Genomic DNA, 14,012 nt, shown 5'->3' on the forward strand with positions numbered 1-14,012 from the left:
AGCTTTCGCGAAAAGTGCGTATTAAAAATTGATTATTTGGAGCTTGTAAATCAGTCAGCAGTGCTGCTTTTTCTTTGTTTATAAAAATCCAAGCCCAGTTTCTAGCGAAATGTCGATAGATCACTCGAGCAGCGATCTCTGAGCTTTCGCGAATGAGTGCGTATTAAAAATTGATTATTTGGAGCTTGTAAATCAGTCAGCAGTGCTGCTTTTTCTTTGTTTATAAAAATCCAAGCCCAGTTTCTAGCGAAATGTCGATAGATCACTCGAGCAGCGATCTCTGAGCTTTCGCGAATGAGTGCGTATTAAAAATTGATTATTTGGAGCTTGTAAATCAGTCAGCAGTGCTGCTTTTTCTTTGTTTATAAAAATCCAAGCCCAGTTTCAAGTGAAAGTCGATAGATCGCTTAAGCAGCGCGTTCGTAGCTTTCGCGGAAAAGTGCGTATTAAAAATTGATTATTTGGAGCTTGTAAATCAGTCAGCAGTGCTGCTTTTTCTTTGTTTATAAAAATCCAAGCCCAGTTTCAAGTGAAACGTCGATAGATCGCTTAAGCAGCGCGTTCGTAGCTTTCGCGGAAAAGTGCGTATTAAAAATTGATTATTTGGAGCTTGTAAATCAGTCAGCAGTGCTGCTTTTTCTTTGTTTATAAAAATCCAAGCCCAGTTTCTAGCGAAATGTCGATAGATCACTCGAGCAGCGATCTCTGAGCTTTCGCGAATGAGTGCGTATTAAAAATTGATTATTTGGAGCTTGTAAATCAGTCAGCAGTGCTGCTTTTTCTTTGTTTATAAAAATCCAAGCCCAGTTTCTAGCGAAATGTCGATAGATCACTCGAGCAGCGATCTCTGAGCTTTCGCGGAAAAGTGCGTATTAAAAATTGATTATTTGGAGCTTGTAAATCAGTCAGCAGTGCTGCTTTTTCTTTGTTTATAAAAATCCAAGCCCAGTTTCTAGCGAAATGTCGATAGATCACTCGAGCAGCGATCTCTGAGCTTTCGCGAATGAGTGCGTATTAAAAATTGATTATTTGGAGCTTGTAAATCAGTCAGCAGTGCTGCTTTTTCTTTGTTTATAAAAATCCAAGCCCAGTTTCTAGCGAAATGTCGATAGATCACTCGAGCAGCGATCTCTGAGCTTTCGCGAATGAGTGCGTATTAAAAATTGATTATTTGGAGCTTGTAAATCAGTCAGCAGTGCTGCTTTTTCTTTGTTTATAAAAATCCAAGCCCAGTTTCTAGCGAAATGTCGATAGATCGCTTAAGCAGCGCGTTCGTAGCTTTCGCGGAAAAGTGCGTATTAAAAATTGGTTATTTGGAGCTTGTAAATCAGTCAGAAGTGCTGCTTTTTCTTTCTTTATAAAAATCCAAGCCCAGTTTCAAGTGAAACGTCGATAGATCGCTTAAGCAGCGCGTTCGTAGCTTTCGCGGAAAAGTGCGTATTAAAAATTGATTATTTGGAGCTTGTAAATCAGTCAGCAGTGCTGCTTTTTCTTTGTTTATAAAAATCCAAGCACAGTTTCTAGCAAAATGTCGATAGATCACTCGAGCAGCGATCTCTGAGCTTTCGCGAATGAGTGCGTATTAAAAATGATTATTTGGAGCTTGTAAATCAGTCAGCAGTGCTGCTTTTTCTTTGTTTATAAAAATCCAAGCCCAGTTTCTAGCGAAATGTCGATAGATCGCTTAAGCAGCGCGTTCGTAGCTTTCGCGGAAAAGTGCGTATTAAAAATTGATTATTTGGAGCTTGTAAATCAGTCAGCAGTGCTGCTTTTTCTTTGTTTATAAAAATCCAAGCCCAGTTTCTAGCGAAATGTCGATAGATCACTCGAGCAGCGATCTCTGAGCTTTCGCGAATGAGTGCGTATTAAAAATTGATTATTTGGAGCTTGTAAATCAGTCAGCAGTGCTGCTTTTTCTTTGTTTATAAAAATCCAAGCCCAGTTTCTAGCGAAATGTCGATAGATCGCTTAAGCAGCGCGTTCGTAGCTTTCGCGGAAAAGTGCGTATTAAAAATTGATTATTTGGAGCTTGTAAATCAGTCAGCAGTGCTGCTTTTTCTTTGTTTATAAAAATCCAAGCCCAGTTTCTAGCGAAATGTCGATAGATCACTCGAGCAGCGATCTCTGAGCTTTCGCGGAAAAGTGCGTATTAAAAATTGATTATTTGGAGCTTGTAAATCAGTCAGCAGTGCTGCTTTTTCTTTGTTTATAAAAATCCAAGCCCAGTTTCTAGCGAAATGTCGATAGATCACTCGAGCAGCGATCTCTGAGCTTTCGCGAATGAGTGCGTATTAAAAATTGATTATTTGGAGCTTGTAAATCAGTCAGCAGTGCTGCTTTTTCTTTGTTTATAAAAATCCAAGCACAGTTTCTAGCGAAATGTCGATAGATCACTCGAGCAGCGATCTCTGAGCTTTCGCGAATGAGTGCGTATTAAAAATTGATTATTTGGAGCTTGTAAATCAGTCAGCAGTGCTGCTTTTTCTTTGTTTATAAAAATCCAAGCCCAGTTTCTAGCGAAATGTCGATAGATCGCTTAAGCAGCGCGTTCGTAGCTTTCGCGGAAAAGTGCGTATTAAAAATTGGTTATTTGGAGCTTGTAAATCAGTCAGAAGTGCTGCTTTTTCTTTCTTTATAAAAATCCAAGCCCAGTTTCAAGTGAAACGTCGATAGATCGCTTAAGCAGCGCGTTCGTAGCTTTCGCGGAAAAGTGCGTATTAAAAATTGATTATTTGGAGCTTGTAAATCAGTCAGCAGTGCTGCTTTTTCTTTGTTTATAAAAATCCAAGCACAGTTTCTAGCAAAATGTCGATAGATCACTCGAGCAGCGATCTCTGAGCTTTCGCGAATGAGTGCGTATTAAAAATTGATTATTTGGAGCTTGTAAATCAGTCAGCAGTGCTGCTTTTCCTTTGTTTATAAAAATCCTAGCCCAGTTTCTAGCGAAATGTCGATAGATCGCTTAAGCAGCGCGTTCGTAGCTTTCGCGGAAAAGTGCGTATTAAAAATTGGTTATTTGGAGCTTGTAAATCAGTCAGAAGTGCTGCTTTTTCTTTCTTTATAAAAATCCAAGCCCAGTTTCAAGTGAAACGTCGATAGATCGCTTAAGCAGCGCGTTCGTAGCTTTCGCGGAAAAGTGCGTATTAAAAATTGATTATTTGGAGCTTGTAAATCAGTCAGCAGTGCTGCTTTTTCTTTGTTTATAAAAATCCAAGCCCAGTTTCTAGCGAAATGTCGATAGATCACTCGAGCAGCAATCTCTGAGCTTTCCCGAATGAGTGCGTATTAAAAATTGATTATTTGGAGCTTGTAAATCAGTCAGCAGTGCTGCTTTTTCTTTGTTTATAAAAATCCAAGCACAGTTTCTAGCGAAATGTCGATAGATCACTCGAGCAGCGATCTTGGAGCTTTCGCGAATGAGTGCGTATTAAAAATTGATTATTTGGAGCTTGTAAATCAGTCAGCAGTGCTGCTTTTTCTTTGTTTATAAAAATCCAAGCCCAGTTTTTAGCGAAATGTCGATAGATCTCTTAAGCAGCGATCTCTGAGCTTTCGCGAATGAGTGCGTATTAAAAATTGATTTGAATCAGTCAGCAGCTGTGCTTTTCCTTCATTGATAAAAATTCGAGCCTAGTTTCTAGCGAAGCGTCCGTAGATCGCTGGAGTACCGCTCTAGGAGCTTTTGCGTGGCAGCTCGCTTAAAAGTATTTTTTTTTTAAAGCTCAAGAATCAACAGGAGCAGCGCTACCCCTGGCTAATTAAAGCTCAAGTCGTGTTTGTTGCAGAGCCGTTTCAATGAAAATCCGAGCCTAGTTTACAGCGAAACGTCGGTAGATCGCTGCAGCAGCGCTGTCGGAGCTTTCGCGAGGCAGTTCGTGGTAAAATTTTCTTTAAAGAGATTAAGAATCGGCAGGAGCACTGCTACCCTTCGCTCATTGAAGCCTGAGCACTGTTGCTCGCAAAACGTCGGTAAATCGCTGAAGCAGTCGTTTTGGAGCTTTCATGAAAAAGTTGTTTCGTGAAAAAACTGATTTTTCAGAGTTCGAAAAATCGGTTATAATCGACGGACTGTTTCTTACTAAAAAGGTAATCTACTTTATTGTTTTTTCCTATAATAATTACAGATTTTACAACTGATAGCGAGGTTTAGCAATATACACTACGCAGAATAAGCGAAACAACGAACAGTAGGCATTCATAGCCGGTAGTGGTATAAAAATCCATGAATAACTGAAATAAGACTTCCGCTGTGCTTTAGCGTCCACATAGTGCAAAATAATTAACAAGGGTTGGTACATAATTGGCAGCTTTCGGCAGTTACTGAAAATAAATTATCGCAAACTTATTATTTTAAATTGATAGTTTTTTAAAATTGAATTCTTATTTATTCTACTTGAATTAGCGATTTCTGTATTTCATGAGTTGCTGAAATTGTCCACCGTCTGCTTGTATGCACAGATGAAATCTTCTGCGCAGTTGCTCTCTTGCTCTTCTTAATTCGCCAGCACGAATCGCAGCGCATGCATTTCGCAAGCGTTGCTTCATATCATCAGATGTAGTAGCTGGCTGAAAGGTAATGTTAGGAAAAAAACAAGCTATTATGAAATCAAATAAGATTATAGCCAATAATTGTGAGAATATAGAGAATTTTTTAATTTCTTTACCTGTGTGTAGCAGATTCTCTTAATATTACCGAAAAAGTAATAATCCATGATGGTTAAATCAGGTGATCGTGGCGGAAATCTTACGTGTGGTGAATTTAAGCCAATCCACCTTTCAGGAAATCGTTCCTCTAAGTATTCAGTGACTACGGCAGCATTGTGCGCTGGGGCTCCATCCATTTGCCACCACATCTGATTTTGAGGAATCGGATTGTCATGTAAGCGACCATTAATGAGCCTCAATAGTCTGCGATATCTCCTTGCAGTCAAATTTTCATTATAAAATATCGGACCTATAATCCGATCTCCGACAATCCCGATCCATACGTTGAACTTCCACCTTAATAAATATGTGAAAAATTGTAAAATGGAAGTCTGATTGACGTTTGCCTTTAACGTGAACTTACTCACCTATGCTGCCTGTCATTTTCTATAAACCAATGCGGGTTTTGCTCGGACCACATCCTTGTAACTTGCTTATTAATTGGCCCGTTATTGGTGAATGTGGATTCATCGCTGAAGCAAACTCGTCTAAAGAAAAGTGGATTTCTCGCCAACTGTCGCAGACCCCATTCGCAGTATGCCTGGCGTCTTTCGTGGTCACGTTGGAAAACTTTTTGCACCTTCGTGGGCTTGTACGGGCGTCTGGTGACTCTTACAATTCTTCGTACAGATTCTTTCGATACATCTAAATATAAAAATTGAATTAAATATAAAAATAAATCCAAACAATACTGATTGCTCACTAACACTCGCTTAGAAGGAGCAGAAAGGGTAAAAAGTAAGCGCATATTATATAGAAAATGCGGATTACGTACTGAATTGTCGTGCTAAGGCCCTTAAACTTAAACGAGGATTGTCCGTTAGAGCCTGATTAATACGATCACTCAAGTTTTGATCACCCCGCACAGGCTGTACGCGTCGACGTTGCTCCACCTTGATCACGCCATGCTGACGCACTCTTTCAAGAAGTCTATCATAACCCAATTTTTTTTTACTAGGGCAATATTTTTTAGCTATTTCCTTAATAAGAATTATTAACCTACCTGTAGTACGAAGTTCGAGATGGTTGAGGCTGAACATGTGGATATTGTTCCAAGAACATCCGGCTAGCATTCAAAACGTTATTATTTCGCGCACAGAGGCACCGGAACATCGCCGTGTGAATCTGATCACGATTCATAATTAATCACGTTTTCAGCTCTCTTTCTTACACAAGTTACATCAATTAGTATTACTATTTACACTATTTACATAAATTTAAACAATTCACATTTGCGAAAATGATAGCACATTAACAAGATACGCGTTGCAAAAACGTCAAATCAGGGAGCACATGACTATATATTTATCTAGAAACCAAATAAACAAAAAGAAACAAAAAGTCCGACATATTCGAACGTCCATAGATCTTCAATAAAATTGTACATACTGTTCCTTTTTTATATTTTAGATTAATTAGCCCATTTCACGTGCTACTCTGCGGCGAAGACGTCAAATGTGCTAGTGTTCACGGCGAAGTTGTGAATATTGCTAATTGCCAAAGATAATTTTGGGAGCAAGTCTTTCTTGCTGACGTTGCCCGTCGAAAACGTGATTTTGGAACAATAGGACCGGTAATCCAGGAGCCTCGACCAAAGCGCTCACCGCCGTCTTTAGTAGCTCTTCTCGCAGCTCCCAGGAAAAATTTCCTCCAAGCTCTCAATCTCGAGTCAAACGTGAAGGGCAAGCTTGCAAGCTCTATGAGAAAGCTTACCTTGAAAGAGACTTCTTCAGAGAAGAGCGAAGGTGTTGCGAGTACCGCTAAGTTTCTGGCAGCGGCTGCAAGCTCTGGTTCATCTGCAGACAGGAAGAACTTGTCACTAAGCGATCCGACGTCCGTGTAGCACGAAAGTTGGCATATGCCCTGTTGGTGCAGCAGGTAAACAATCTTGCACTCAGTGGCAAAGGTGCTTTAGACTCCGACATGCTAATAGCGACACTTATGACAGATTTTCAAGCTCTGAAGAATCGATTTTTAACAAGAATTTTCTTGCGAAAGCTCCGAGACAACTGCTTCAGCGATCTACTGACATTTCACAAGATACTGTGCTCGAGCTTTCATAAACGAGGGGTAAGCGCCGCTTCAGCTAATTCGTGAGCTGCCTTGCGAAAGCATCAAGAGCGCTTCTCTAGCGATCTACCAACGATTCGCAAGAATCTGTGCTCGGGCTTTATTGAACAAGGCGTAGCACCGCTTTTGTCGATTTGCGAGCTCTAAAGGAACAATTTTTAAAAAAGATGCCTTGCAAAAGCTCCTAGAGCGGTGCTCCAGCGAACTGCGGACGCTTCGCTAGAAACTGGGCTCGGATGTTTATTCACGAGCTCTAAATAATCGATTTTTGATGCGCACACTCTCGCGAGTGCTCCGAGAGCGCTGCTCCAGCGATCTACTAACGTTTCGCTATAAACTGGGCTCGCATTTTTATTAACAAAGCAAAAGCACCGTACCTAACCGTTTTGCAGACTCTAAAAAATCAAGTTTTGATGCGCACATTTTCGCGAAAGCTCCGAGAGCGCTGGTCCAGCAATCTACGGACGCTTCGCTAGAAACCAGAGTCGGATGTTTAATAACAAAGGGAAAGGACCGCTCCTGACCGCTTTACAAACTCTGAGAAAACAATTTTTATTGCGCACACTTTCGCGAAAGCTCCGATAGCGCTGCTCCAGCAATCTACCGTCGCTTCGCTAGAAACTGGACTCGGTTGTTTGATAACAAAGAGAAAGCGCCGGTCCCGACCGCTTTACAAACTCTGAGAAAAAAATGTTGATTCGCACACTTTTGCGAAAGCTCCGAGAGCGTTGCTCCAGCGATCTACTAACGTTTCGCTATAAAGTGGGCTCGCATTATCAACAAAACAAAATCAACGCACCTAACCGCTTTACAGACTCTAAAAAATCAAGTTCTGATGCGCACACTTTCGTGAAAACATTTTATTTATAAATCATTGTGACGTTTTACTTCATGAAACAAAAAAGGGGATGCAAAACCGAATAATTGATATTCAGAAAATCACCATTGAAGCACCAAGAAGTAGAGAAGTGCCTCGTGCGCCGGTTTCCCTGCAAAAGTTTAATTTATTTTATTCAAAATCATACTTTATAATAATCAAATAGAATTATACAATCAAAAATATATCTTTGCCTCATAAATAGTATTTAGTTTTCTTGAATATTTTGTAAATCCGAATCTCGTCTAAAGTCAATTGGCTCGCACCTTTCTTAAGGTATTTAACCTTCGCGTTCACCGCGTCAAACTTCTCCCGGTAACGGTTGTAACTGTCGATTACTTGGTGAACTGAAAATTTAAAAAATATTATTGCAAAATGCATGAATTATTGCCCGCTGGAGCTTTGCATAAAAAGCGAGCCCTCTGACTCCGCATTAGCGGTCGTGCAAGGGTGTCGGAAAATGTGAACAAGCTAGGTTAGGAAAATAATTCAGAGAGCAAAAGAGAGCGAATTATTAGCATTATTGAGCGTATGTTTTCGTGTACGTAAAACAAACTTTAAATTATAAAAGGGCGCATCCGCGGCAAATAAATTTCATTCTACTTACAGGTGATAGTTTTTCCCAACGTCCTAGATAACTCCTCCGAGGTTTGGACGAACACATAAATTTTGTCGCCGGTATTCATGTGCCCTGCGGCCTGCTCGTCGGTAATCATCTGGTTAATTGTGTCGATCAGCAACAGCATTGGAATTTCTTGATTTTCACTTGCTGACTCCATTTTTATCTCCGTATCTCACTGCTTGCAATGTCGCGTTGAAAGTGGCGTTTTTTTCGATGCATATGAAAGTTTCATATGTTACCATGACGACACTTTTAGCAATCGACATACTCGAACGTTACTGTCAAATGTTATAAGCTACATTCCACTCTAGAAACAGAAGTGCAATTAATCTACTGTAAGCATATTTATTGAATTTAATAATGCTTACTTCGCTCAGTTACGCAACTTTGATTGCAGTATTTGTGTTCCTGCGCCGCAGTTCAACAGTGGAAAAAACATTAGAACGGCCGCGTTTAAGACCGATAGGCTGCGGTTTAAAATACGTATCCTATTTGTTTATAGGACAAGCCGGGAACAAAGATACAAGTAAGAGTTTCCTCCAAGTGCTGGATCTTAAGTCAATCGCAGCAGGGCAAACTTGCAAGCTCGTTAAGAAGGTTTACGCCAAAACGCAGAGTCTCTGAAAAAAGCGGCAGCGCCGCGAATATCGCCAAGTTCTGGGCCAAGACTGCAAGCTTCGGTTTACCCAAAGATAGAAAAAACTTCTCAATAAGCGACCGGACACCCGTGCAACACGACAGTTGGCTCGAGAGTAATTGTCCGACCTCTCGCCAGGGCTATCAAGACACGTGCCGACGGTCCTATCAGACGCAGCGTTTGCTCAGCAGATTTTCTAGGCATGTTGGCCGTCGCGCAGTGGAAAGAAAAGTATCTTTAGGATGAGAAGCGACTTACGACACATGCCCTGCCAATGCAGCAGCTAGACAATCTCCACTCAGCGGAAAAGGTGCTTCAGACGTCAGAAATACTAGTAGCCGGCGAGTTCTTCTGCTTCTCATATAAATCCCCTCAAGCATAAACAATGCGCCAAAGACTTTGCGATGACCACACTCCAACAACGGCTTCCGGCCTCGTAAGCAGTCCCCAGGATAATCTAAGCGCCGCGTCATCTGCTCATCTCAAAAAATAGTCAGATATCGATAAGACAGGAATAGCGCCACTTCTAGCGAATTTTCAAACTCTCAAAAATCGATTTTTACGCGAATATTCTCGCAAAAGCTCCGAAACAGCAGCTCCAGCGATCGACTGACATTACGCGTGAAACTGTTCTCGAATTTTAATGAACAACGAGTAGCGCCGCTTCTAACCGATTAACAAGTTCTAAAATATTAAATATAAATGCGCACACTCTCACGAGAGCTCTGAGAGCACTGCTCCAGCGATATACGGACTTTTTGCAACAAACTAGGAATGGATTTATATAAACGAAAGGGAAACACTGCTCCTGATGATTGTTGAGCACTCAAAAATCGATTCGTGACGCATACACTTTAGCGAAAACTCCGCGAGCGCTGCTCCAGTAATCTACAGAAGTTTCGCTATAAAATGGGCACCGATTTCATTAACATAGGAAAAGCAACGCTTTTGATCGCTTAGCGAACTCTAAAAAGATCATTTTCGATGCGCACACTTTCGCAAAAGCTCCAAGAGAGAAGATCCAGCAATCTACGGACGTTTCACGAGAAGCTGTGCTCCGATTTACATGAACAACGGGTTGCGCCGCTGCTGACCGATTTACAAGTTCTGAAAAATGAATTTTCAATGTGCACACTTTCGCGAAAGCTCCGAAATCGCTGCTCGAGTGATCTATCGACATTTTGCTAGAAACTGTGCTTGGATTTTTATAAACAAAGAAAAAGCAGCACTGCTGACTGATTTACAAGCTCCAAATAATCAATTTTTAATACGCACTCATTCGCGAAAGCTCAGAGATCGCTGCTCGAGTGATCTATCGACATTTCGCTAGAAACTGGGCTTGGATTTTTATAAACAAAGAAAAGCAGCACTGCTGACTGATTTACAAGCTCCAAATAATCAATTTTTAATACGCACTCATTCGCGAAAGCTCAGAGATCGCTGCTCGAGTGATCTATCGACATTTTGCTAGAAACTGTGCTTGGATTTTTATAAACAAAGAAAAAGCAGCACTCCTGACCAAATTACAAGTTCTGAACAATGAATTTTCAATGCGCACTTTTCCGCGAAAGCTACGAACGCGCTGCTTAAGCGATCTATCGACGTTTCGCTAAAAACTGTGCTTGGATTTTTATAAACAAAGAAAAAGCAGCACTGCTGACTGATTTACAAGCTCCAAATAATCAATTTTTAATACGCACTCATTCGCGAAAGCTCAGAGATCGCTGCTCGAGTGATCTATCGACATTTCGCTAGAAACTGGGCTTGGATTTTTATAAACAAAGAAAAAGCAGAACTGCTGATTGATTTACAAGCTCCAAATAATCAATTTTTAATACGCACTCATTCGCGAAAGCTCAGAGATCGCTGCTCGAGTGATCTATCGACATTTTGCTAGAAACTGTGCTTGGATTTTTATAAACAAAGAAAAAGCAGCACTGCTGACTGATTTACAAGCTCCAAATAATCAATTTTTAATACGCACTCATTCGCGAAAGCTCAGAGATCGCTGCTCGAGTGATCTATCGACATTTCGCTAGAAACTGGGCTTGGATTTTTATAAACAAAGAAAAAGCAGCACTGCTGACTGATTTACAAGCTCCAAATAATCAATTTTTAATACGCACTCATTCGCGAAAGCTCATAGATCGCTGCTTAAACGATCTATCGACATTTCGCTAGAAACTGGGGTTGGATTTTTATTAAAGGAAAAGCACCGCTCCTGGCAGATTTACAAGCTCTAAATAATCAATTTTTGGTACGCATATTTATGCGAAAGCTCCGACATCGCTGTTCCAGCGCTCCACCGACGTTTCGCTAGAGAATGTGCTCGGATTTTTACTAACAAAAAGAAAGCACCGTTCCTGACCGCTTTACAAACTCTAAAAAATAAATTTTTGATTCGAACACTTTTACAAAAGCTCCAAGAGGGAAGCTCCAGCGATCTACCGACTTTTTGCAAGAAGCTGTGCTCAGCTATCCATGAACTAGGGGTTGCGCCGCTGCAGACCGATTCACAAGCTCAGAAAAGACAATTTTCATGCGAGCGTTCTTGCGAAAGCACCGAGTGCGCTTCTCTAGCGATCTATCAAAGATTCGCGAGACACTGTGCTCGAGCTTTGATGAACTAGGGGTAGCGCTGCTGCTGCCTATTCTCGAGCTCAGAAAAGACAATTCGCATGCGAGCTCTCTTGCGAAAGCTCCAAGAGCGCTTCTTTAGCGATCTACAAACGATTCGCGAGAAACTGTGCTCGAGCTTTGATGAACCAGGGGCTGCGCTTCTCTAGCGATCTATCAACGGTTTGTTAAAAACTGGGCTCGAGTTTTGATGAGCAAAAGGTAGCGGCGCTTCTCACGGATTTTTGAGATACAGTTTCACGCGCTTGCTTTTAATTTCTAAATCTTACTGATTGCAGTCTTTCTGCTTTTCATTAAGTGTAGATGTGTGCTGTGGAAAGCGATACTCATCAAGACTTGCTTAAGATTCGCTATGTAAAGGGAGACTTATCTGTAGCTTGTTTGGGGATTCGCTGTTAGATAAAAATGTGTTTAGTTGAAGATCTTTTGCGCAATAGCTCGGCGAGAACCTAGTTGTGGTTTGTTTATTCATTAAAAAATAAGGTAACACTTCACAAGGGTGTCTCTTTACGAGTTTTCGTAGCTTTCGAATAGTACAGTGTACGATATGAGTGTGCAAAGTAGGTGATTCCCGCGCAAGTGGAGTGGCGATAAAAGAGCAAGTCTGAGTAGTGTATACTTACGTAACGCATAAATATCGTATACAATTTTCTTTACTTATAAAAAATACAAGAATAATATCAATTTTATTTATATTTAATAGTTGAATCACATACATTTCTAAGAATCATCAGATAGAATTACATTTGCAGCAGTACCAATCGTGGTCACTGAAATACAATGCGTTTTTAGGTACTTCTATGTTTACACATGAGTAATGAAACCATAATAAGCAACTATCACATTGAATACAGTTGGTATGAACAGATTTAGAGCATTTGATACACGTGAATTTTTGTTTCGTTTTTTTATCCTGTACTCTTTGTTGCAGTTGTTCAAAAGCAGATTTTTTCATAAAATTTTGTAAAATGCAAATGTCTACGTCTTCGTCTAAAAATGAATCAGGTAAATGAGCATTATCTATGTCAGTAATTTCCAATACACACTCGCTAAGTGTCAAATTACGGATTTTCTCTTTTGAAAATTGCATCCAATTTAACATAGTCTTGGACTGATCTACAACATTCATGCACCTGTACTTTTCTTTTGAAATTTCGCTGTCTTCTCCAAAATAGACTAGTTTGTTCTATAATATTAAAATCAATATTCAAGTATAACGTTTATGTTTTTCAATTTATTGTTAGTAGTATAGATTTTAACTTCATACTCGCGTGTGCAACTGATAGTAATTATAAAAGAGTATTAAACTTGAATTAGGATTACAAAATACCTTTATAATTTTGTATCCTTTGCATTTTTCGGGAATAGGCAAGTATTTGTCATTCTTCATTGCTTGATAGTGATTTTTCAGAATGCTTTTAACTATGGATAAGCCATTTTTAGGAGATTCAGATTGCCAAGCTTCTTCAATTATTTCATTCATCAAATCAGATCCGAAATGTGGAGTATCAACTGTCATGTTAATAATGACGTGATAGAGCTTTAATTTATTAGAAATTTCTGTTTCTTGTTCATCCAATAAAATTTTAGGATTTTTTTCCACCTTGCATAAACTTTAGAAAAATATAGGTTAGTTAATTATGCGCAGTTATGAAATTTAATATAAAGCGCTTTTGAGTCAAAGAAAACGCTCATAAGATCAAAGTTGTATGTAAGGATGTTCTATGGTTAGACGAAAGTTAATTAAGAGAATAAACTGAAACTTTGAAGATGAATTCCTCTAGTGTATACAAAACGATTCTGGGTTCCTGATAATTGCTACCAAACATATTTCTACAATATTTGAGTTCAATGTTAAAAGGCTATACTTGGGCATAAATTTAAATCGAAAACGCAATTATTAGAGGGATAATTACATACATACATCTGTAGCACTTTCAAGTAGTAATTATAACCGTCATTTAATATACGCTTTTGGTCTAATAATTAGATATGTTAAAATCGAAATACTCACTGCATGTGCAGCCGAATACACTCTTTACGAGAGATAAAAAAATCTTTCAACTGTTGGACCTCTTCAGAAGAAGGACGATAAGAAAAAACTTCGGAGAAAATCGTCCTTAAAAACGTCGACGACAGAAAGTCTGGAATATCTTTTTCTCTCGATAAAACATCTATCAGTTTTCTATATTTACAAGGATTATCAGCAAACTTAAACAAAACTGTCTTCGGCATCTAGTGGACTACTATTTTAACCAATCGATTATAGAAAGCTCAATTTTTCTCTTCAATTTCAAACCGTTTTAATAGGTAGAACAAATCAATGGTATCGCGTGAAATTCGGTAATGATTTTCATTTGTTATCAAAGACATTCTGATTCGATTAAGTCAGTAAAAAAATTAATAAGGTATGTGTATTTATGTGTGCTTTGTGTGCTTAAAATACTTCACTTTTATGTAATTTA

At 39.5% G+C, this 14,012-nt stretch overlaps 3 protein-coding genes across 3 annotated transcripts; all 3 read right to left on the bottom strand.

Moving 5' to 3' along the window:
* Nucleotides 1–4,169: 4,169 nt before the first annotated feature.
* LOC116416863 lies at nt 4,170–5,383 on the bottom strand. Its single transcript, XM_031927087.1, has 2 exons — nt 5,073–5,383; nt 4,170–5,001 (listed from the first exon to the last, which is right to left on the bottom strand). Exons 1-2 carry the CDS (start codon nt 5,123–5,125, stop codon nt 4,617–4,619), a joined length of 438 nt encoding a protein of 145 aa, XP_031782947.1. The 5' UTR covers nt 5,126–5,383; the 3' UTR covers nt 4,170–4,616.
* A 2,092-nt stretch (nt 5,384–7,475) lies between these two features.
* On the bottom strand, nt 7,476–9,013 carry LOC116416861. The gene is made up of 2 exons (XM_031927084.1): nt 8,259–9,013; nt 7,476–7,998 (listed from the first exon to the last, which is right to left on the bottom strand). The coding sequence occupies exons 1-2, from the start codon at nt 8,428–8,430 to the stop codon at nt 7,847–7,849; spliced, it is 324 nt and encodes a 107-aa protein (XP_031782944.1). The 5' UTR covers nt 8,431–9,013; the 3' UTR covers nt 7,476–7,846.
* Nucleotides 9,014–12,182: 3,169 nt separating this feature from the next.
* LOC116416866 lies at nt 12,183–13,967 on the bottom strand. Its single transcript, XM_031927095.2, has 2 exons — nt 12,878–13,967; nt 12,183–12,733 (listed from the first exon to the last, which is right to left on the bottom strand). The coding sequence occupies exons 1-2, from the start codon at nt 13,064–13,066 to the stop codon at nt 12,278–12,280; spliced, it is 645 nt and encodes a 214-aa protein (XP_031782955.1). The 5' UTR covers nt 13,067–13,967; the 3' UTR covers nt 12,183–12,277.
* Between the last annotated feature and the right edge of the window lie 45 nt (nt 13,968–14,012).

The sequence above is a fragment of the Nasonia vitripennis genome, assembly GCF_009193385.2.
Source record: "Nasonia vitripennis strain AsymCx chromosome 3 unlocalized genomic scaffold, Nvit_psr_1.1 chr3_random0010, whole genome shotgun sequence".
In the NCBI taxonomy this organism is placed as follows: domain Eukaryota; kingdom Metazoa; phylum Arthropoda; class Insecta; order Hymenoptera; family Pteromalidae; genus Nasonia; species Nasonia vitripennis.